Source organism: Oratosquilla oratoria, chromosome 5 (assembly GCF_046742065.1).
Source record: "Oratosquilla oratoria isolate Oo_2021 chromosome 5, ASM4674206v1, whole genome shotgun sequence".
Classification (NCBI taxonomy): Eukaryota; Metazoa; Arthropoda; class Malacostraca; order Stomatopoda; family Squillidae; genus Oratosquilla; species Oratosquilla oratoria.
In genome coordinates, this window is record NC_134781.1 from 77,242,115 (window position 1) to 77,265,751 (window position 23,637).

Consider the following 23,637-nt stretch of genomic DNA (forward strand, 5'->3'; position numbering starts at 1 on the left):
GAAGTTTATATAATACTTTGATAATTGTTTCTCAATGAGTATGACTTTAGGTGAAAATTATCTCAAGTAGTTAGTGAGAGCTCATTATATCACACAGTTCAAGTTTATTAATACATACATACATATACCAAAGGCTTTTTCCCCCTTACACGGGGGGTAGCCAAATTTATTAATATGAACAGAAATGATCAACAGTAATAACAAACTTCTTACCTGATATGGTATGATTGTATCTGATGTTTTTGCAAATGTGTGAGCAAGGAGAAACATGTCATCTACACCCAGGCCCAAGGCAATGAAGGGCAAAATTTGGGTGGTGGAAGCATTGAATGGCAGGCCAAGAAGGGCACACAAACCCAAGCCAGCAGCCACTGTCACAGCCACAAGTAACACTCCTGCCACCCCGAGGCCACACTGAGAATTAACTGGATCTGACATCTTCAACAGGGACAAGCTGGCGTAAATGACCTGTTGTTGAATAAAGAAGACTTAGTTGTATAATCCAAGTCATGTTAATTGGCATACTGATATGATAAATAATAATAATAATAATAATAATAATAATAATAAAAATAATAATAATAATAACTTTCACCTTTAGTTTCACTAAGTGGAAAATCCACAGCCCCATAGTGGCTGTCAATGGTCCTCATATTTTCCCAGATCTCTCTTAAAAAGAAATTTTGACCTGTTGTTTGTGTTGTATTGTTGTGAAATTGTTTCTGTCACCAGCTAAAAGTTTTAGAAGGATGGGAGCAGTTGCTGGTTGTCAGCTCTCCATGTATGAAAAGGTGTAAGAAATACAGCTGAGACTGATAGAGATATCTTGGGCCCAGTCAGAAGACCGAGTGTCAGCCCCTCAAGGCTGCACCTCCTTTTAGAAGTAAGGGGGTTGATGGGCTATGAAAATGGGTACAGTAAGTCCTCGATATACGGTACATATGTGTTCCTGAAAACCTTACTGCAAATTGAAATTACCGTATACCGAACCCATTATAACATGTAATAATAGGATATGGCAGACGTACCTTCTCCCTGCTCTTTCCTCTTCAAAATATCTAGTGGATACCGTATCTGTGAATTTTTCTTACCGTAAATAGAATCGAGGGTAGTATTTACCAAATACCGTAACTGTGAATTTACCGGATAAAGAATTATCGTATAAAGAGGACTCACTGTAACTCCACTGTCCATCTTGCTGAACCACCACAAACAGATACCTGTCATTGGTCCCTTGCTGATACATCTACTTCATTACACATTCTTCTTATATAAAACCGATTCATACAACGTTAAAAAATGTTAATAATTACCATCAGGACATATCCCATGGAGAGCTTTGTGACTGAGACCTCAGAGAATTGTCTGAGAAGGTCACCAAGGGAAGCTTCTGAAAACGGGTGGATGTTGTAATGACGCGTTTCGTTGTAACTTCCCTCAGTTATGTTCTTTACTTCCTGCAACAAAGTAAAGTGACATTAGATAAACTGTGATTTATGTGAGCATGGTAGAACAACATCAGATATGGCAAATCCATGGAAGTGAAATGAGTGGGGAGAGCAAAGAAAGATAAAAAACATTATGACAATCGCTTACAGTTAGAATGAGAGAGAGTAGGGAAGTAAGAACTCGGGAAAAGGAGAGAGAGAGAGAGAGAGAGAGAGAGAGAGAGAGAGAGAGAGAGAGAGAGAGAGAGAGAGAGAGAGAGAGAGAGAGAGAGAGAGAGAGAGAGGAGGAGGAGGGAGGGAGGGAGGGAGGGAGAGAGAGAGAGAGAGAGAGAGAGAGAGAGAGAGAGAGAGAGAGAGAGAGAGAGAGAGGTGAGGGAGGTGAGGGAGGTAGGGAGAAGGACTTTCAAGGTGTGTGGGTGGGTAAGAGTCTGCTCGATACTCATTTGTGTGAGACCTCAAAAGAACCACCCTATTACTAACCTCAGTGAACTTCGTCTGCCACGCCTGAAGGATAGCTGCCGCCTTGTCTTGCGACCAGTCGAGGTAGTGGACACGATAATGGTCATGCCAGAACTCATACAAGTTCTTTGAGCCCATCAACTGCACGATGCTTTGAAGAGCGAACCCTCTGCATCAAGAACAATTCCAGTTAATGTTTGAAAACGTACGCAATTTAGGGTTATGGTATGAAATCTGTTTGTACTAGAGACAAGGACTAATTTTGAAATGTCAGACGACGGTCTTTAGTGTCTGACAATTAATCAATGAAACGACACAAAGAAAATGTTCAGTTCATACTTGAGAGATTATTGAATTACAGGCAATAGAAAGAAACAAACTGTTCGTAACTGGAACAGAGACTAATCTTGAAACGTCGACAAGTTACCAATTAATATTTTCAAGTGGTTGGCAATTCACTAACAATCAAATTAAGTCTGGCACCTAATTGCAGTGAATTACACAAGCCACCGAACAACCACTGCAAGCAAGTGGTACAGATAAAACAAATGAAACAACTTACTCCTTAATGTGCCCCGTCTTGTTCTTTGTGGTCGCCCCGACGATGAGGTCTTCCGGCCAGTGCATATACTTGCCCGCGAAACCGTAACAACCTCCAGTTAACTCTGCTCCGACATCAGGGGGCTGAAACAAGAACAGATTTCAAATACATGCCATCAGATACTCAGACTAACTGAACACAATCACGATAAACATCAGCACATTGTACATACAGTCCCCCATTGCAACCATCTAGAATATTTATTGTTGCAAACTGTGAAGATATAATTATAAAAAAAATATCGAGACAATGAACCTTGCACAATTCAGACACGACACCTGGTATCGAGCTAATCGCATATTATTTCAAATGTACCTTACAATTCATTACTATGGCATCTTTGTAATTTTACTCAAGAAAAGACAAATAGAAGATAAAATATACGGCATAGGATTAAGTTCAATTATTTCAATCTTCAGCGAAAACAAAAGCAAATCGCACAACTTTGCACAATTCAGACACGGACATCTGATATCGAGATAATCGCTTATTATTTCAAATGTACAATTTATTATCATGCCATCTTTGTGATTTTGCTTAAGAAGAGACAAATAGAAGATAAAGTACACGTCATAGGATTAAGTTCAATGATTTCTATCTCCAGCGAAAACAAACGCAAATCTCACAAACAGCTTCGAAGGAGAGTTACTGTGTGACAAGCAGGGGGTCTGAGTACCTGAGAAAACACGCGGTGTATCGGTCTTATCTGTTGGTTGGGTCACACCACCTCACAATCCCACGAGAACGTAAATAATGGTTATTAAGGCCAGTTCGGTTTTCATTAAACACGCGAATTTTTAAAGCATTACCACAACAAACGTATCTATAACCTGCGTGAAAATAACAATTCTGGATCAGACGCACAAACCAGTACAAAACGAGAGGAAAACAACACCTGAAATAATTTCCCTGAAAACGAAAGCGAGTGTGCTCGAGGATCCACCTAAGTCGAAGCATTCGAGTAAATCTCCTGAGATTTGACCTGTACCGTGAGGGTACAATCTGGGGAATTTTCTTCCTACTTACGATGTTTATTGTAGTGAACTATTTATTGCCAAGATTCTGGTCACACAAGTTTCTGTTTTTTATGAGGTGTTTGAATGTGTTCCAATTACACATGAATTCCTAAACCTGTGTAACTTTTGTATGTGCTCGCTCGAACCTGTCCAACTATATGTTACACAAATGTATTTTCGTAGTTATTCCAGTAATACAATTTTGTTATAATAATAATAATAATAGTGATAATAATAGTGATGATAATAATAATAGTGATAATAATAATAATAGTAAATCAATACTATTACAAGAAAATGTTTTATATATCAAGTGTTCAACAATACATGACTACATTTGGCGTTAGCATGTCAACGGAATCAGGCGAAGCGAAGTCGAGATAGTGTGTCTACCGGATCGCTTCTGGGCACGCAGTCAAGTATCAACTGGCACTGAATAAGAGACGAAGAAAAAAAAATGATACACTGAAGAGATGGGGCACAGGAAGAAGGCAATTTAAGTTTCGTAATGGATGAGAACTTCTCGACCTCTGACAGAAGATTGTAAGGCCACACACAAGATCCCCTCCGACGACAAAGTTATCAAACCTGCTGGCTGTTTGCTTAGCCATCATTCATGTATACGATAAACCGTTTGGACGTTATCCAGGACATCTGTTTGCATAAAATAATAATAGGGTTCACGGCAAAGGAGGTGGGGATGATTGGAGGGGACGGGGGAGACGAGAGTGAACCACAGCCTAATGAGGTTGTCGGGCAAAATCGTCGTGGGAACAATGGCGGACTTATGTCTGACGACTGCTGTCGGATCTCTCAAGGCTGACAAATGCTGACAGATCCAACCCTGAAGCCTTTGAGACCAAATTCCATTTTAAATATATATATATATATATTTATTTTTTAATTCTTTCTTTCTCCTCTGTCATAAGATGAAGCCGATGTACATGATTACAATGGAATTATTTAATTCCCACCCAGCAACGGGCAAATTTACTGTAGTTTTTACTCCCGTGATATTATTTCTATACACGCAATTACGTGCGCTTGCACACATACACACGACAGGTGGGGGCATCCGACATCCGCTTCTCCTCTGACTGCTGTGGTGCAAACCCACCTACTCAGAATTGGAGTAAGCCACTGGTTAAGAGAGTAAACTCCACTCCGGTTTACAACGTACTTAATCGCATTGGAAGACCCGTGTAAAGTTCAACCCAAGTGCGTTTGATTTTTAACCAAAAAAAGAAAAATTTGACTTTATCGGACTCATTCCTGATATATATATGTATATATATATATATATATATATATATATATATATATATATATATATATATATACATACATATATACAACTGCATGATAAGAGTAACGTTTTTCCTTGGTGAGAGTGAAAGGGAGAAGATGAACTCTTGATGTCAAGCGTGCCTGGGTGGTCTCGAGTAAATAGTATATATTCCGGTTTAAAAGATGATGGGGATTAATTCAATGTGATTATGTATATATATATATATATATATATATATATATATATATATATATATATATATATATATATACGTATATATATATATATATATATATTATATATATACATATATATATTATATATTTATATATATATATATATACACACACACACACGTATATACCGGTATACACACACACACAAACCTACATTAATATTATTAAGTTATTTTCTCGTGAGTTACAACTTTAAACTATTGTAATTTAAACTGTTGAAAAATATTTTATTACGAATAATCATAAACATCCAACTATTATGAAATTACATTAATTAGGGAGGGATCAACGATGCATATGCAAGATGGATGTCAGTTATCCTGCCGGCTGTCTTCAAAACCTGCCATCACCCTCCCTTCCATGTAAAGGTGCAGCCCAGAGGGGCTGACACTCGGTTCCCGGAATGGGCCTTATATATCTAGTGGATCAATTCTGACAGTACTTCCACATTTTCAGCACACGGAGAGCTAGGAACTGGCACCTGTTCCCCTCCTATTTGTATGAGCAGGTAAGTTTCCGTACTAATCGAACACACAAGCGACGTTCTTATGTTTCTTCTTAGACAGAGAGAGCTCTGTGAGAGAAACTGAGAATTTGACAATCCATGTGGGGCTTCAGATTGTCAGAGAAATTTGAGGTGAAAACTATTATCCTACGGATGCCACTACATACCAAATTGAACATAAAGGGAGATAAGGTATATTACTGCATGTGATGAGAGTACACTGAGAACACGCTCACAAACTCCCGAGTCTAGATGGAGCAAATTCGTATTTTTTTCATTATTCATTTTCTTAAACAAAAAATTGCCCTAACCGTCAAAATTAAGCAGAGATGAATTTTACGCATCCATACAATAACAATAATGATAACCATAAACGCATCTGCTAAACGAAGCTACACTGGGCAGAGCTCTTGCTAAAAACGTCAACACTCGACTAAAGTTTCGCTCCATCAATTCAGTTTGACAACCACCCACTAAATAAACGAAACTAATTTTGCAACCTCGTTTTTGCATGGTAACACTAATGTCCACATCTAAATATGTCGTCAAGGGCGCGGCGTGGTGAGAATAATAAATCTTGTGATAAGTCTATCTTCACCCAATTCGTCTTTGTCACGTTAGTAAATTGAACCGACCACAGACACAAAGTAAAACCCGATATCTAATTGAGCATTTCAGGATACCTTAGATAACGGGTTTATATACGAGACTATTATATTATTTCCTATTTATTCTCCTACATATACGGTATACGCACGCGCGCACACATACACGAAAAACGTTGGTGTCGTGGTTAGCGTCATAAACTACTATACGGCGGTACCGAGTTCGCGTCCCACTCTGGATGTGTGGTGAGCATAAGGTCACATTACTTGTTGATCAAACTATATGAACTCCAAGCTCTAACACACGATCTAACACAATACTGGCAAGGCATTCAAATGGGTAAAAGTAGACTCCAAAAGCTTGAATTTGGGAATACAACCTGTGTCGTTATTAGCTTGTGTATCCCCTCACTCTTCCACCTCTGGTAACTTGGAGCTTAAACCTGAGTCTCAACTCAACTGATCATCCTTCACAATTTTTTATCATCACTAAAACCCATCAGACAGATGCAGGAAACTTAAAAAAGAAAGAAAAAAATTTGCACATGCATATATATATATATATATATATATATATATATATATATATATATATATATATATATATATACACACATACATACATACATGCAGGAACCACTTCACCGTGGAATATAACTGTAAGAAAAACCACAGGAGAAAATAGACATTATACGGTGAAGTATTTCGTGTATTACATCTTCAAACAAACTGTACTGTTTGTCTGAAGAGAGATCTTATAGTCCACTCTTTTTCTCCGATGGTTTTCCTGCACACAAACACCTCGTGGTGCTGTGGTTGGAATTCTCGCGGTGCTGTGGTTGGAATTCTCGCCTGCCACTACGGCGGTCAGGGTTCGACTCCCGCCCAGGGCTGAAATAATTTCAGTATCGCTGCGCTGCGAGTCATTACTCCAACTCTTGTGGGCGGGGAGTTGTGTGTGGGTGAGCTCACAGTATTACCCATAGATCGGTCATATACGAGCTCTAAGCTCTCCAGCGTGAGGGAAATAAATGTCGATCACGAGTCCAACACGTGATCTAAGACCATAGGGAATCACACACACGAAGATACTAACCTGTCCAGACTGTTTGTTCGGGGTGGTCGCTGGACACAGGGGGTCACTCGGGTCCAGGCAGGGCTTCTCTTGGTAAGCGGTGGTGATTCCAGCCTGAGGGCAGACACACAAGGGTAAATGAGTACAAGGGATTAGACTGAGATCTCCAGGATGGAGAGACAATGTCCATGTTCGTATCAACCTTACTACACGCGAGAACATATTTTCCCAACACTTTTTTTTTCCTTCACTCACACAACTCGGGAAGCACAGCAGTAACCTAATCTTGTTTGACATTCTGTATAAATTACGATGATAATAATAATAATAATAATATAATAATTATAAATAATAATAATAATAGTAATAATAATAATAATGATAATAATAATAATAATAATAATGATAATAATAATAATAATCATCATCATCGAGGTATGGCATAGGTTCGCGGGAAAACGACGTTACCCGCAGTGCATTAGAAATAACACTTAATTTTTACTCACTAAAGCGTTGTGGCAGCCTTAGCCCATAATATAGATTTTTTTTTAATTCATAGGTAACAATTAGCCTTATGACTTACTCTACAAACCCTTGAAATCAGGCGGCTTAACAATCCCTGTAGATTCAAAACACGGGCGACATCATCGCATCGTGGAATGCATTGATGGGTTGGCAAGATGTAAACAATATATCAGATCGAATATTTTCAACTAGTTTCACCACGTGGGGCACAAGGGGAAATTTTATGGTTTTGTTATTTGATGAAATATTATAATAGTTAATGCTTAATCAATTTTCACATGATTTACAATGATCGACGCTCCATGACCGATGCGTTTTGATCACTTGGGTTGATCAGGGTGGTCGGCTGTAATTTGACACTGAACTTACTGATGCACACATTTCAATATAGGAAACAATCAAAGCTTCTGAAGTCGAAGTTGTCTTTGATCAAATTCAATACGTATGAAACCAACAATACTGATTTTTTTTACTGACACCGCAATTTGGAATTAGACATGCTTTACTGCAATTACCTACCGTCACACATTTTAAAGTAAAATGACGGTTGACGATGACGTGTTGGGCATGGCCAACCTTAATTTTACGATGTAAATCCTTCAGATTTCCTGTATTTTTTAAGATCTTGCCGAAATTGTTAAATCGGTAATATAATTTAGTTTCGCTTGTACCTTAGTATATCTATGAAGCGCTTACACATGAATTACAGCAAATGCTGTGCAGTCGACTTCAAAATTTGTTGCACCCGAATTTACAACAAACAAAAAACAAACCCAACATCGGTCAAATTGAAAGCGATCATTATTGACAATGTAGAGGAACACACGTTCGGAAATTCAAAATTCTCATTAATCTGCTTGACGCCTCATGGCCACCCCAGCACCTTCCTCTCACTGCTAACGCTGGGAGGGTCGGGTACCAGGTAGCGACGTAGATGGCAAGAGAAAGGCAGAGGAAGCCCTCGCAAGTCGACACCAGGGGCAGCATCGACCCACAACGTGGTCAGGAACATAACAACGTGTGTACTCGTTTAACACAACAAGAGCAAGGAATGTAGTTCCAATAACGCAAGACTTTCGCGGAGGTCATCAGCAAAAATGAGCTCAAGCTGAGGAATGATGCTTCGAAACGCGTCCTCAGTTTGAGTTCTATCAATAACCTAGGATCCAACAGTATCTCAATAATTAAGCAATTGCATCACAAGGAAACTGAAATCTAAGCACTGATCAGATAATAGCCATGGCAAAATTGAGCACGAACTAATTTGTCTACACAGACAACACGCATGCATGCATGCACGCACGCACACACGACTCAATGGCATAGTGGTAGCGTTCGCTGCCGCCACTACGGCGGTCCGGGTTCGAATCCCGCCCAGGATTGAAATAATTTCAGTATCGCTGCGCTGCGAGTCGTTACTCTAACTCTCATGGGCGGGGAGTTGGGTGTGTATGTGCGTGTAAGGTCACAGGATTACCCATAGGTTCATCTATGAGCTCTGACCTCTCTTCCTGGAAGGTAACAGCTGTCGGTCACGAGTCCAACACGTGATCCAAGACCATGGTGAATCAAACAAACACGCACAAAGATGGATTTATAGAAAGTCCTTAGCAAGATATTTCAAGCGAGATTTTTCAGCAAAAGACATAAAGATGGTAAAGGAGAGACTTCAGGAGCGTGGCATAATGAATGGAAAACAAAAGTTAAAAATGACTATCATTCTTTCTTGCAAGGAAATTAGTCCCCAATCATAAAATAATGCAGAGTGACCTGGTCTAATTAAGGTCTTTAAAAGTGACTGCATCAACCATGCAGTCAGTACTCCATTCAGGAACGCGAGACTACATTAGAAACCTAGTGTAAAGGCTATTTAGATGTGAACTGCCGGAATTAATGGTATTCTTTAGAAAAAGGGAAATTCGAGACCAGCAGGTTGGAAGAAGTGATCAGCGAGTACTTCGGGGCACCAATAATATTCCTCGTAAACATAAACATAATCTGACGTGTGATATGCTAGATTTCCAGCCGCTAATAAAAATCCTTACATCACGCACACACACGCACTTAAATCACCAACAGACATCCACACGCAAAGCACTAATCTCATCATACATGTGAATTAATTTTTTGCAAACTAAAAAACTTGTTACACAACCAACTCTAAGCCCGAGCTGCCGTCAAGAAAAACTGTCCGGCCGCTTAAGTTTCTTGCCAAACAAAACACCTCGTAAGCCGGGGCGGCGTCATTCACCACTAAAATAGGAACATGTCGCGCGCACACTGGCAGTAATTCTGACCCGCATTTCCTCACAACTTACCGAATATCCTATCCATTATTACTCGATTAAAAAAAAAAAGTTTCTTTCTTATTTTCAAATAAACAAAACTGGCACCAAAACAACCATATTGAGGATTATATTTCAATATTGGGAGATGACTGTTACTGTGGGCTTTACAGGGGTAAGCCACACTGAATATGTATTGTGATTTTTTTTTTTTTTTTTTACTGAAGACACAACGCATGTACAGTCTTGGCATGAAGGGTGCATTAATCCAGTGGGTCCAATTACGATTATATATCCTAGTTTGCGTAGATTAATACGATAAAAAAAAATTTGCCTCCAGAATAATAACTCCTGTCAATAAAACAAAACACTGCGCTCAAGTACGTCCAAAATACTGCTGCATATTGCTCACAGAAGACAAGGGCATGCAACAAACACAGGGTCAGGGATGCTGCACGAACTACATCTTGTACACGGACAAGACTTTGGCCATCTGTGTGTCATGGGCCTCAGGTAATTAAACCCGGTGCCTGGAACGCCGGGGCCTCCCACGTAATGGCATCAGGTGTCGCGGGCAAACGGAGGGGGTGGGGTGGGGTGGGGAGGGGGTGTGGCGTGGTGTGGTGGAAACCAACGAAGGACCCGCGCGACTCTCCCAAGTTCGCCTTCTCTTTGGCCGTCAGCTGCACAACGCACACTGCCCACGTCAACTTGCAACGCCAACGAGCACGCTGGGCTCATTACACACCCCATTACAAGCATGCACAGAAGTAATATCTAAGTCACGCCTCCCTAAGAACTTTGGGGGAGATGTATTCAGCCCTATCCGAGTATCAGAGCTCGCCCAGAAAGAAATCCGCACGAGAAGAAAAACCGTTGGTCTTACTGGGACGACGCGTCCTATTTGACGGCAAATCGCGCGCGCAGAACGACTAGACGTCATGTCGTCGGATTTGATGAGTAATGAGCCCCGAAAATGACAACACAGCAGTGGCATAAGCCATGACCCGCTCCATGTTCCCCATCACCCAGTCTCCTCGGCTAGGTAACCGGACACCCGCTGCTGTCCGGTCGCTAAACGCTTGAGCCACAAGCTTCCCGCAAAGTAAACCTAGCTCCCCTGATCTTCTTCGCCCCCTCGACCCAGGCCATGTCAGCTATCGACCACAAGTAAAGCGGTGGCAGGATCTACGCCATTAACTCTTTGGGCAGGGAACCGCAACATCTACACACAAAGAGGATCCCCCTGGTATCAGATGCACGGGTGACGGAGTGCTACTACTATCACTTTCACGTACACAGAACTGAATCATTCAACTGGAAATCGATCCCGTAACACCAATGGACAATGATGTTTTAGGTGTACGAGTAAATTACGTTCATACCAAGAACAGTAAAATGCATTCATTCACACACACACACACACACACACACACACACACACACACACACCTAGGTAAATACAGCTAGGCACTGAAGACCTTGATAGAGAGGACTTACTATATTGGGACATGAGAAACACAAGAGGACATAAAAAAAACTCAAAAAGGATAGTTATAGAAGATAGCTGAAAAAAATCCACACAGGGTTGTGGGCATCTGGAACAAACTGGACAAAACAATAGTGTGTGCCAAAACCATACACGAATTTAATAGTAAACTAGACACTGCGAGGTACAAAGGCGGGACACTACGAGCATAGCTCCCCTTCCCATAAGATAAAACAAGATAAACACACACACACACCAAAGTTCTCATCTCTGAGTAAGATGCTACAAGTTTACTTTTTCAGAAATTACAAAATGACCGTTGAATCTAATCCTTTACGCTGTATCTGATGATCTACAGTCAGAGCAGTTAGATCAAAATAACTGCATATCAGCTTGAATTGGAAAATTAAAACAAAAATACAGATAAAATTTCGTCATGAAACACAGAAATGAACAAGAATATACATGTGTGCGTGCGCGTGCATACGATACTGCGCGTGCAAAGAACAATGGCTTCAATTTGTGAACATACATACACATACCACTAAACAAAGTCCCAAAGGTTTGTATATCACCTGTTGACCTTTAACCCTTATACTTTAACGTAAGTGGATTTTATTAAGAATTATCCCTACAATTTCCTTAATCAGACCAAATGGTGGCATGTTTTACGTAATCCATATTTTAAAGATAACAGTGATATTTCTACGAACTAAGTCACTCATCACTCTTTTATTACTGGAAACTAATAAAAAAAATGTACTGATCACTTTCAATTTTCACTATTCCTCCGCCCTATTACTTATTAATCTTCTTGTTACCAACTCCTTTACTCAATATTTTCTGTGCACGATAGAAGTGGTAGATATTATTTACGAAAAAAAAACTAGACAAAGCCCTGTTACCTTCTCTTCATACATTTGTCTAGTACGTGCCATCCGCACAATGCCATCTCAACCGCTTCCTCTCATACTTCCGTCTTGGGTTGTACGCATTCTCTCAATTTGAAAGACGACAGGCTACTTAATTCACCTTTGTACACCATGGCATTCACGTCTCACAGTGATGGTTCCCTACGACCATAGCTTAGCTATAAAATGTTTACTAGATACGCACACACGCACGATATGAACGAGTGTTCAAAATCGCCTCGTCGATTTTTTTTAATAGAAGCGGCCCTTTTTTTCACATGCCCCATTTCTTGTGGACCAACGCCTTTAACGTTATACTCTATTAGCATAAACATCAACTTCTATTTATACATCTGATATTTGTACTAATATTATACTTCTGCAGTCAATCTACATACTACACCCTTCTCCAGTGGAAAAGTCGACTTCCTCGAGACTCGCCACGCAACGCCCGCCCGCCCAACGAACACCTTTGGCGGGAAAACGGGATCAGGTATCGCAGGCAGCCCAAAAAATATTAACTTTCTGGTCAGTGATGGCAACAAAAATTGCTTTATGTTAAAATTTTAACAAGTTTCCCTTTGCAGCGAAGGCAGAGGTAAATCTTATGGCATTGAAAATTATGCTCATATTTATAACTACGCTCAAGTGACCTATTCATTATCGATATTGGATATCCTAAGAAGGTTCTAACTAACCTTACATTCTTGAAACCAATATATATGACACCGATAATAAATCGTTAAAAATTCCAACGATATGTTACGCCTAGTCATTGAACACATGATTAAAGAAAATTAAAAATAAGAGCACCAATTACATAAAACATGAATGGGTATAATGCCAATAATCACAACAAAAATAATTAACAACAGATGTGGAGCTTCAAGGAGAGCGACAATAAATAAGAAGACAACATGAAAAATAAAATACAGCAACGAACTAATGATATTAGGAATGTTAATTACGAGCCTACCAACATACGAAAATACAATTAGTAAACCCGTAATTCAGATGACAACAGACAAGTATGTTTACGCATGCGCGTGGCGGCGGCCAAGCTTCCCCCGGCTCGCCGTTACAACTTACCCGTTTCATGAAGTTGATGAAGCCCTGGAAGGGGAAATAGGTGTCGTAGTCTTTGAGTTGACGCATTTTTTCCACGATGCTCTCCGGGTTCAGGTTCATCCAAGTCACGCCCGGCCCTTGGCCTCTGCAGGGGAGCAAAAGAAATACCGGAGTTAATAGAGGTTCATGTGTGTTCGTTGTCGAGCGCGCAAGATCGAGGTTAAAGACGAGAAATAACGAGCAACATGACTTGCACTGGGTGGGAGGTATGTGGAAAGCTGTGCAAGCACGCACAAATACATACACACACACATTCATAGGTGGTCAATAAGTGCGAACATACGCACATTCAAATATAGTGGATTATACTAGTCACTTTATGGACACAAATTTATCTACATATACTCATACTGTACATACCAAAGCCACATAAACACAATATGCATGCGAGAATCCTACCAGCCTACTGCAGTCATGATGACTGTAGTAATGTCGATAAAAATACACCGCCGATTACTGCCCTCCATTTCACTAAAAAGTGGGAGTGAAGATGTCACTAATGTGGTGATTGAGAGGAGCAGTCTATCTAAGGCGATGTTAATTACAGGGTATAACCGTTGCCTAACCAACCATATAATTAAAAGTACGAGAAATGATTTTTTTTTCAACATTTCAGCCGTTACCCACTCTGCGAGGGGGTTAGGCATGACAGTCTTTGGTGGAGTTTGTGGATTTAGGACTGTGTATATCTTACTGACTTCTAGTGAGGGAGGGGGAGGATTCGAACCGCCTACGCCCGGTTTTTCACTTCCAGACGACCATGTCCGTTCACCCCCACCACCCCAGACCCACTACTGAGATACTCCCTTGTGTCTTCGTGGGAGGAAATGTGAAAATAAAGGATACCTTAACCTCCCACCTCAGCTCCCCTTTCTATTTAATATATATATATATATATATATATATATATATATATATACATATACATATGTTATATATATATGTATATATATATATATATATGTATATATATATGCAGAAAAACACTAGGAAAATAACAGAAATGAAGCCGAGCGCTTTCGTCTGAATAGACGAATCCGCTCGGTCTCATTTGTTATTTTCCTAGTGGTTTTTCTGCATACTAGAATCACGCATTCAACTAATTTCTTCTGCATATATATATATATATATATATATATATATATATATATATATATGTGTGTGTGTGTGTGTGTGTGTGTGTGTGTGTGTGTGTGTGTGTGTGTGTGTGTACACCTTTTACGACTCTCAAGAGAACACGGTGGCAGTATTCTTGTTACATGGGTCAAATGATGAACAGGTCTCTTCATTCACGACGCTACGAGTGCATGGCACTATACATGCTGGACTATTAACCTAGAACAGTGAGTTAACTATATATATATATATTTTTTTTTTTTAAGGAGCGGGAAGAGGGGGGGGGTCACCATACGATGAAGTGGTGGGGGTAACCCATCTTCAGCTCTGGAGGTGCTGTGTCTCATTGCACTGACTTTAACCTTAGCAATGTGGTGAGGGGCAGGGATGAACCTTTATCCACGAGGTGCTCTGATGGAAGGGGCAGTGAATGGGCCTACGTTTAGAATGAATGGGATTTATATGTACTTTGACTCAGCCTTCCCACCCCCAACCTTAGAAAGGGGAGAAGGGCTTTTGTTGTATATGTATGTATGTATGTATGTATGTATGCATGCACTTATGTATGTATACATATATGTTTGCATGCGTGTAATGAAAACAGAATTAATGTGTACAAGGCAGTAAGACTAATGGGATTCACAGTCAGAAATGTAAGTATTCTAGATACCAAAAGGTCCTCTGTCGGCATGTTCTTCCTTTGTAATCCTTTGTAGATAGTTTATGATTTCTGAAGTATTATTTTATACATCCACTACACTTTGGTTAATGTACAGAATTATACTAATGACTTAAAACATATAAACTGTGTTTAATATGACAATAACAAACATCTCAATTATCGTATAATTAGACTTCCCAAATATGTCTTCTTGTAGTAATTAAACTGCCTTGGATACCAGAGGTCATCAAGAGACTTAGAGAGAGAGAGAGAGAGAGAGAGAGAGAGAGAGAGAGAGAGAGAGAGAGAGAGAGAGAGAGAGAGAGAGAGAGAGAGTGGTGGGGGGGGCAGGGGGGTTAATACACAATTCTATCCGCCTTTCTGAATAGTGACTGATTTTTCCCCATGAGTAAGGCCCCTACTATGCCGCAATTTCTTGTGCCAATAAAGATTTCTTTTATGGATAGTTTTCAGCCATCGTGAGCCATCAAAGGGCAACAGAGTACCATAAGTGGGCCCACATACCGATAACTAGTGGGAGTTAGTGGATGTTCAGCGATATAAATCAGTGTTCAAGTGGTTTTCTAGGAGGCTAAGGAAATGCACTGCATAAGTACCGGATCTCTCGGTAAGCAGGATAAGTCCTTGGACTATAGGTGACCCACCTGCACGTAAAGAACTCGTCTCCACCCAGAGATTCGCCTTGATAACAGAGTACGAATCTCAAGAGAAGCTGCGAGGGTGAAGTGATTTTTCGTAAAGCGAAAAACAGGAGTTCCAATGGACGAAGCAGGACGGCTACGCTACCCAACCGACCACCTCGTTCCCCCGGCTGGTGTTTGTTCAACGTCAATCTAAAAACCGCAAATGAGCACTGCACAAGTCCAATAAATTGTTTCTGAAGACACCATCAGCCACGCCTACGTAATCAACAGTTCTCTTTGACCTTCTTCATTCTTTCATCTTTTTCTTCCCCAACTCCTTCAACCTCTCTCCTCTTCTTCGTCTCTTTTACTATGCATTACTATTCTTCTTATAATTATTACCATCATTACCATCGTCGTTATCAAAAGCAATTCCCCCTTTAGTAATCGATGAGTTTGGATATTCCTAATTCACCTGGACCCAATTTTACATGCAATACCTCCCCAATCTACTTTGCCAAACCTATGCAATGTAGTATGATGTTAGATCTCATAAAAGGAGTTGCCGCGAGTTTCACTGACTTGAAAGCCGCAGCCCCACAACGGCTGGCAACGGTCACCGTGTCCTTTCATAGTAGATCTCTCTGGGATGAAAATTTGGGCTATTATCTATCTTGTATTAATGTGGGACTGTTTCTATTTCACCAGCTTAAAGCGGTAGGAGGGGGGCAATCGATGGCTACCAGCTCTCTATGTTTGAAAAAATGGAGGAAAAGTATGTGAAGTTGTCAAGATATTGGGTCCAGTCCGGGTACCAAGTGCCAGCCCCTCAAGGCTTCACCTTCAGCTGGAGGATATGAGGTTGACGTGTTTTGAAAATGGACAACAGGGAGATGATTCTCTTCGCAGTCTATCTTGCAGGACCTCTACCAGCAGGTACCCGTTATTAGTCCGTACTAGAACTCATTATGTACCTAAATGTGTGTGTGTGTGTGTGTGTGTGTGTACATGCGAGCGTGTGTGCGTGTATATAATCACTCTCTAACCACGGCTCTAAACCTAATGTTGTGTCCAAACAATCAACAGTTAATATGACAAAGTATGATGGGTCAGTGTGAGTTAGTATCTGGGTCCTTGACTTCCCAAATTAAATGGGCCTGGCTAGTGAGCAACCCACAACTACTTTTCTGTAACCACGCCCCCTCGACTTCCGTGCCATCGTTAAAGGGTGGTCTTCTTGTAAGTTAAGTATGACCTAACCCTGGGGTTTCCATCCCAACCCTTCATTAAAAAGTTTTTTTTTTTTTTGGTCACCTAAAGAACAATCTGGAAGACTACCATGAAGTTCTCTTTTTTGGGGTTTCAATGATTAACCAAAACAAAAGAATGACAGACACGCACGCACACACACACTCACATGCACATACGTGCACGCACACACGCACACACCTACCGAGAGCTATTAAAACCTGAACACTTTTCAACATACGGAATAAAAAAAAAAATCAGAAACACGATTAGAAGTAATACACTTCGATAACTTTTTCCACAAACCAACGAGGGAGGCAGGAAATCTTGAGTTATTGGCTTCATAAAGGTACAAAGTATAGCAAGGAAGAAAGCCTTGGATTATAAAGTATTTGATATTACAGAGGTCTATACAGGATAAATAATCGGAATATATATATATACATATATATACAGTATATATATATATATATATATATATATATATATATATATATATAGATTATATATATAGATATATATATATATATATATATATATATATATATATATATATATAATTCAAAGTAAAGAAGGTATACATTACAAAGTGATACCTGAAAAAATAGGCAAGGAATTGATACCTAAACATATAAGGATAACCAATCAGAGTGATGTACACCATTATAGACAGACTAATCTCATAGCGATTAGAACTAAGATATTAAATCACAAGTAAGGAACCGGATATAATGTTTAAGAGATGAAAACCTGAGAGGCTCACAAATAACAAAACAACGAGGATCATAGACGAGAGGAGAAAAAGAGAAAACGCGAAAGGTGGGGAGGCACGATGCGAACGTGGAAATAAGTCAATAAACGCAAAAAGGAAAATAACAAACAATAAATGATTGGTGTCTCGAGTTTCAGTGAGTGGGAATCCCGCATCCCCACAGCATTTGGCAACGATCTTCAGGCCCGCCTACATACCTTTCCGTAAAAAAACTGGACCTCCAAATAAATAAACAAACAAGCAATAATAAATTAGAGAAAAAAATAGTCCAATTCATATAAAAGACAAACATACAGGGACCATCCTTAAATAGTTACAAATTTTATTTTAAAGTGACACATAATGGAGTTTATACATATATATATATATATATATATATATATATATATATATATACATATATATATGTCACAACAAAGATATGTCGTAGCACCAGTAATATATATATATATATAAACACAACAAGCAGAGTAGATCGACACGTACTAAATGAAGTACCTCTTAGTGAAGAGGACAAGCTCTTCGACCACATGCTTTCAAAATTAAATGGCAGAGTCTGATAACATCAAATGGACCCAAATGCAAGGTTCAAGGTGAGTTAATATACACAAGCACATACGTGCAAACCCAGTGAGAGAGAGAGAGAGAGAGAGAGAGAGAGAGAGAGAGAGAGAGAGAGAGAGAGAGAGAGAGAGAGAGAGAGAGAGAGAGAGAGAGAGAGAGAGAGAGGGGGGGAAGGATAGAGAGAGGCCCTACCCAGGGCAATGGCCACCCTAGTCAACCCAATTACTGTGGCGCTTGCAACTTAATCACCCAACTCCTTCAGTGCACATGCAATAGCATCTGATGAAACTGCCAACCACAGAACTATTACCTAACGAGGCTCCCTGGCGAGCGAGCTCGAAGTGCCAATGGCAACAATAATTCCTTCACATTTGTCTCCTTCTCAAGTTCACCGAATACTACTCATTGTACGCCTAATAGTGGAAAATTCCATGCACCAGTGGTGCACCTGTACATTAACACCATGCTCGTATCTCATCAATGAATTCCGAGCCTGCGCCATTTTGGTGATATGTCGTTTTGTTGTGCAACAGCAGTTGCCTTAAACGTTAAAGAATCGTTAATATATACTATCTCGGTCGTTAGTAGCTTTCCCAAGGCGCCCGGTCCTAGAATCTAATTTATTCTTATTTTATTTTATAGGATTTCATTTTTATGTTATGTTATTTATCTATTTTCATTTATCTATTTTCCTTTGTTCAAATCGACGTTTGGCTTACCCCCGAGAGAGTGCGCTGAATGTGCCCCCAAGCATTGGGCTGGTACGACCAAATAAATATATTTTACCCGAAACGAACATGTGTTCCGAATTATGTGTGGTCGGGTCGAATCTTGTTCTTCTACAGCGGGTGAAAAAAGTGCTCCGAGAAAACTGGTTGGGGTTCAATGAAGTAGGTTCAGGCAATGCGGTTTTGTAAAACTTCAGCGAAGAAGTAAATGTAATAAAATAGCATAAACCTTTCACAGGCGAACTCGTAATTAAGAATGATGAAGACTGGTGGTGTAAAAAAACACATGGCAGTGCAAGAATGAAATTATTAAGCCGAGTGCTGTGTACAGTCGATGTTACTGCGAACAACCGAACCTGACCTACGACATACCGTTTCTATGCAAATACATCTTTCGTTCTTGAGTATTTAAAAGATGGTTGTACAATAGTTCCCTTATAATAATAAAAACAATAAAAGAAAATAAAATAAAATTAATACAATGATAAGGATGGATGTATTTGCATAATTCTCATATATCATTCTGTCAACGCTACAACGAGAAAAGTTACCGCCAAGAAATTATGAAATAAAAACGATTCTGTTGAACATTTGTTAAGCAATCTACCTTCAAATAATTTCCGATAAACCTTACACTGAATATACAAGACTTTCATACAAATCTAGAAGGGTGCCCTCATGCGATTATATCTAAGCAAAAACATTCCATAGAGGATTTCCAACTATACAAATTTTGTTTTGACTAACACCAGACGGTGAGCATTTCGATCGCTCACGTGGTCCCGTTTTCTTCAAGATCTGAATAAAACAGCCTGATAAAAAAAATATAAATGACATCATGAGGAGGGATAGGTGGGGGCGGGTGGGTGGTAGGGGGACGAATACTCCCTTTCTGTAACACACCATTTGCATATTTCATTCTGGTTTATTCAAAACGATTTTATTCGTCTAGTCGGGACAGATGCAAAACAATTTCGAGTCTATATCGATTACAAACCTGTAGTTCTGAATCCAGTATAGTCTTGGTCAGAATAAAATATGTAAATTGCGTCACCGTATATATATACTCGTATAATAGAAGAAATCTAAAGTAAACTTCACAAGACACGACTAGACCATAAGACGGAAACATACTCCCTGATCCCATGGGGGAGAGAGAGAGAGAGAGAGAGAGAGAGAGAGAGAGAGAGAGAGAGAGAGAGAGAGAGAGAGAGAGAGAGAGAGAGAGAGAGAATTTGCAATTCTCAAAGAAAACGGCACATTCTGTACCACTGTCTTTCGACTCGGTTGCCTTAACTTCATCAATATGATGTTGGAAGGCCTCTCGTCATGTGTACTCAGAAAAGCACTTGGGAATGTTTTGGAAATAATGATCGGTAGAGCAATTTCGAGTCTACTGATAAGATTTCGAACCTACGGGTCAACGGGAAACAGATCAAGTATGTTATCAACTAGAGCAAGCGACTCACTCAACAGCCCCCATCATAAACAGCTGAATGGACGACAGTAAAAATAACCAAACAATGAACTGCGAGTCCCTTCGCAATCTGGTAGTAGGTTGAATTATTGGATTAGAAAAAAAAGACCGGTACGCTGAGACTCCCAAAGCGGCTGAACGCCTTTCTCTACCCAAGTATGAACGGAAATAGCAGATGCTCTTCTGCCGTCCTAGTTTACACTCTTCCGCACAGGATGACAGTTTTTCTTTTAATCTAGCTGCCACCCACCCAGATTAATATTAATTTTTCACAATTTCGGATGGAGAGAGGAACTCTTTCTTACTTTTCTACTTAATTCTATTTTTTTATTATTAATATTTGACTTCCGCCATCTTACCTCTTTAGCGTACTCCCGGTACCAAAAGGGATCATCTTGATAAACTATATATATATATATATATATATATATATATATATATATATATATATACATATATATATATATATATATATATATATATATATATATATATATATATATAGTCCCGAATCGCTCATTGGAAAAAAAATCTGGCATTGGAACAAAAAGCTATAGACGTCGTGTTATAGGACCTACACTGGTCAAAATGGCGAGATAACAATAATCTTTCACCTAATATGGATATCATGCAATTCCCTGTGCATTGTTCGTATCTGAATTTATCTTCTGAACCTATTGTTTGTCCCCAGTCAACCACTGTACCGCTGACCGTCCTTTAGGTATTCTTACAATACTCTGACCATCAAATACCCCCCTCCCCCACCACCCCCTCTCATCTGCAACGGTCTCACAACGCTTGTAGTCCTTTCATTTGAACATTGTGCCAAGACGTCTCTTTGGGCTGAAGTCGTATGTACACTACGACTCCTCCCCTGTTTTTCTTTCTCCCTTTGCTTCGTTGCTGTCTTAATGTCTTTCATCTGTACTGGTCGTCAAAGGCACTCTAACTGTTCAGTATGCAAACCTCAGGCCAGAAAAAAAGTGCAAGTTTCACTCCCATTACTTCTCATTGGTAGAAGTCAGACCGGCTTGAGACAGTGATCAGATTACTGCCAGTGGCCTAAGCGGGCCTAATTCTGTTTCCCGAAAGGTGTAGTGCAAGCAATCCACGGTGCCTTTGACAAATACAAACGGAACTAGTGTGGGGAGTGGACGCTACGGAGGGTGGCCGGCCCGGGAGAATGGCTGAGCGTCAGGGGTGGCCCGCCTGGGCCCGTCCCTATATGGCAAATGCTGGAGCCACAGTCGCACGCTGCCCACATTCCCGCCAACGCGTACGCCACTGCAACTCTCTTCAGCTGAGTTTTTCTTTTAATACTACTAACATTTACAACTTACTATAACAATAGCAAGCAAACGCTGTTGTTATGTACCTTAACAATACATCTGGAATTCAACCCAGCGATGACAAGGTGGGTTATGCCTACCCGTTCAAAGATGCCTGTCGGCAAAGCCTTACACTGACCTACTCATTCTCGTACTTTCGATTGGCCGATGCCTCTCTACTAGTACCTCCAGTCTGACTTTCTTTCCAATGTACATATCTTTCCACGAGTGCCTAACTATCAACTGAGCATTTGAAGCCGCTGTCGGATATACCCTAACTAAATCATCGACATGACCACTCTCGTCGGTTTGTCAGCGCAGCGGCCGGGTTCAAACACAGCGGATGCATGCAAAGCGGATTCAACGGTGGCGCGGTGTCTGGTCTCGTCACCTCGTTACAACTGGCGACAGCTTGATGGCTCTGCTTGCTTGCTCTCGTTAATATGCAAGATAGCTTAATTTAACCAGCAGTCTACCTACTGACACATTCTTTTTAGAAATTTATTTTATTATTCTACACTCGTAAGATAATTTACCATTTGTTGTTCCTGTTCTACAGGTAAATTATCCAGAACCTCTAGTGTATTTCGTTATTCTCACCCGCTAAAACAAAAAAATACAATGAATTTCGTAATTTAAATGATTCATTACCTGCCTCCCTAAGGCACTAACAACAGGCTGCGAAATGTGGACACCAGTAGACTATACATGGAGTTCGCAAGGCGACAAAGTCGACTGCCTGACGTCTTTACTTTGCAGCCACACGATTTGAATCGCGCGCAAGGAGACCCCACGACTCGATGGGATAATTGGTATAATATCTCGACTAACTGGTTTTGAGATCTGTATCTGCCTTGTGTGTCTAAGAGAGGAGGGTCTGCCATTAAGAGGCGAAGCCTAAGGGATGCAGCCTTCTCGTTTTCCAGTGTGCTTAACTTCGTATTGTTCCCGTTTTAGTTCCGAGGTAAGTTGTGCATCTCGCTTGCCACTGTCTTGGTGCAGAAGCGTCAGCTGACTTGCGAGGTTTATTCTGACGGTCCCCAAGTCATCACAATAATCAACCTGCAAACCCCGTCAGCGGTCAAGCTGTTGAACATGTCACAACTCTTGTTAACAGGTGGGTCGTAAGTATTTCCTACTGGGTGCGGTTAGGTAATTGTTTAGGTATGGAAAGGTTCCACATCTGTCACATGTGTGTGTGTGAGCGTGTGTGTATATATATATATATATATATATATATATATATATATATATATATATATATATATATATATATATATATATATATATATATATATCCCTAGTCAACTGTTTTTTGCATTACTTTTTGTCGCTCTTGTCACAATGGTTATTCTTCCCCAGGGTATGGTAGTATGCAAACTCCACTGGAAGCTTCACTCTTTCATCACAACGACAATTCAATTCAGCTGAAGGTGAGGCACCACGCTGAAGAAGTTAAACGTTGTTCGATCCTTTCTTGCGGACGAATGATTCTTCAAGAAATTTGCGTTTTCCTCCAAGCTTCCTT

At 40.1% G+C, this 23,637-nt stretch overlaps 1 protein-coding gene across 1 annotated transcript in view; it reads right to left on the minus strand.

The window, feature by feature from the left end:
• The window catches only part of ptc (protein patched), a 110,899-nt gene that overhangs the window by 8,379 nt on the left and 78,883 nt on the right, over positions 1-23,637 (minus strand). The window contains exons 6-11 of the mRNA XM_076185468.1: positions 13,533-13,656; positions 7,255-7,347; positions 2,470-2,591; positions 1,929-2,076; positions 1,314-1,457; positions 214-468 (exon numbers count right to left, since the gene is read on the minus strand). Of these exons, the coding sequence (XP_076041583.1) occupies positions 214-468; positions 1,314-1,457; positions 1,929-2,076; positions 2,470-2,591; positions 7,255-7,347; positions 13,533-13,656 (886 nt within the window). The remainder of the gene's footprint in view (positions 1-213; positions 469-1,313; positions 1,458-1,928; positions 2,077-2,469; positions 2,592-7,254; positions 7,348-13,532; positions 13,657-23,637) is intronic.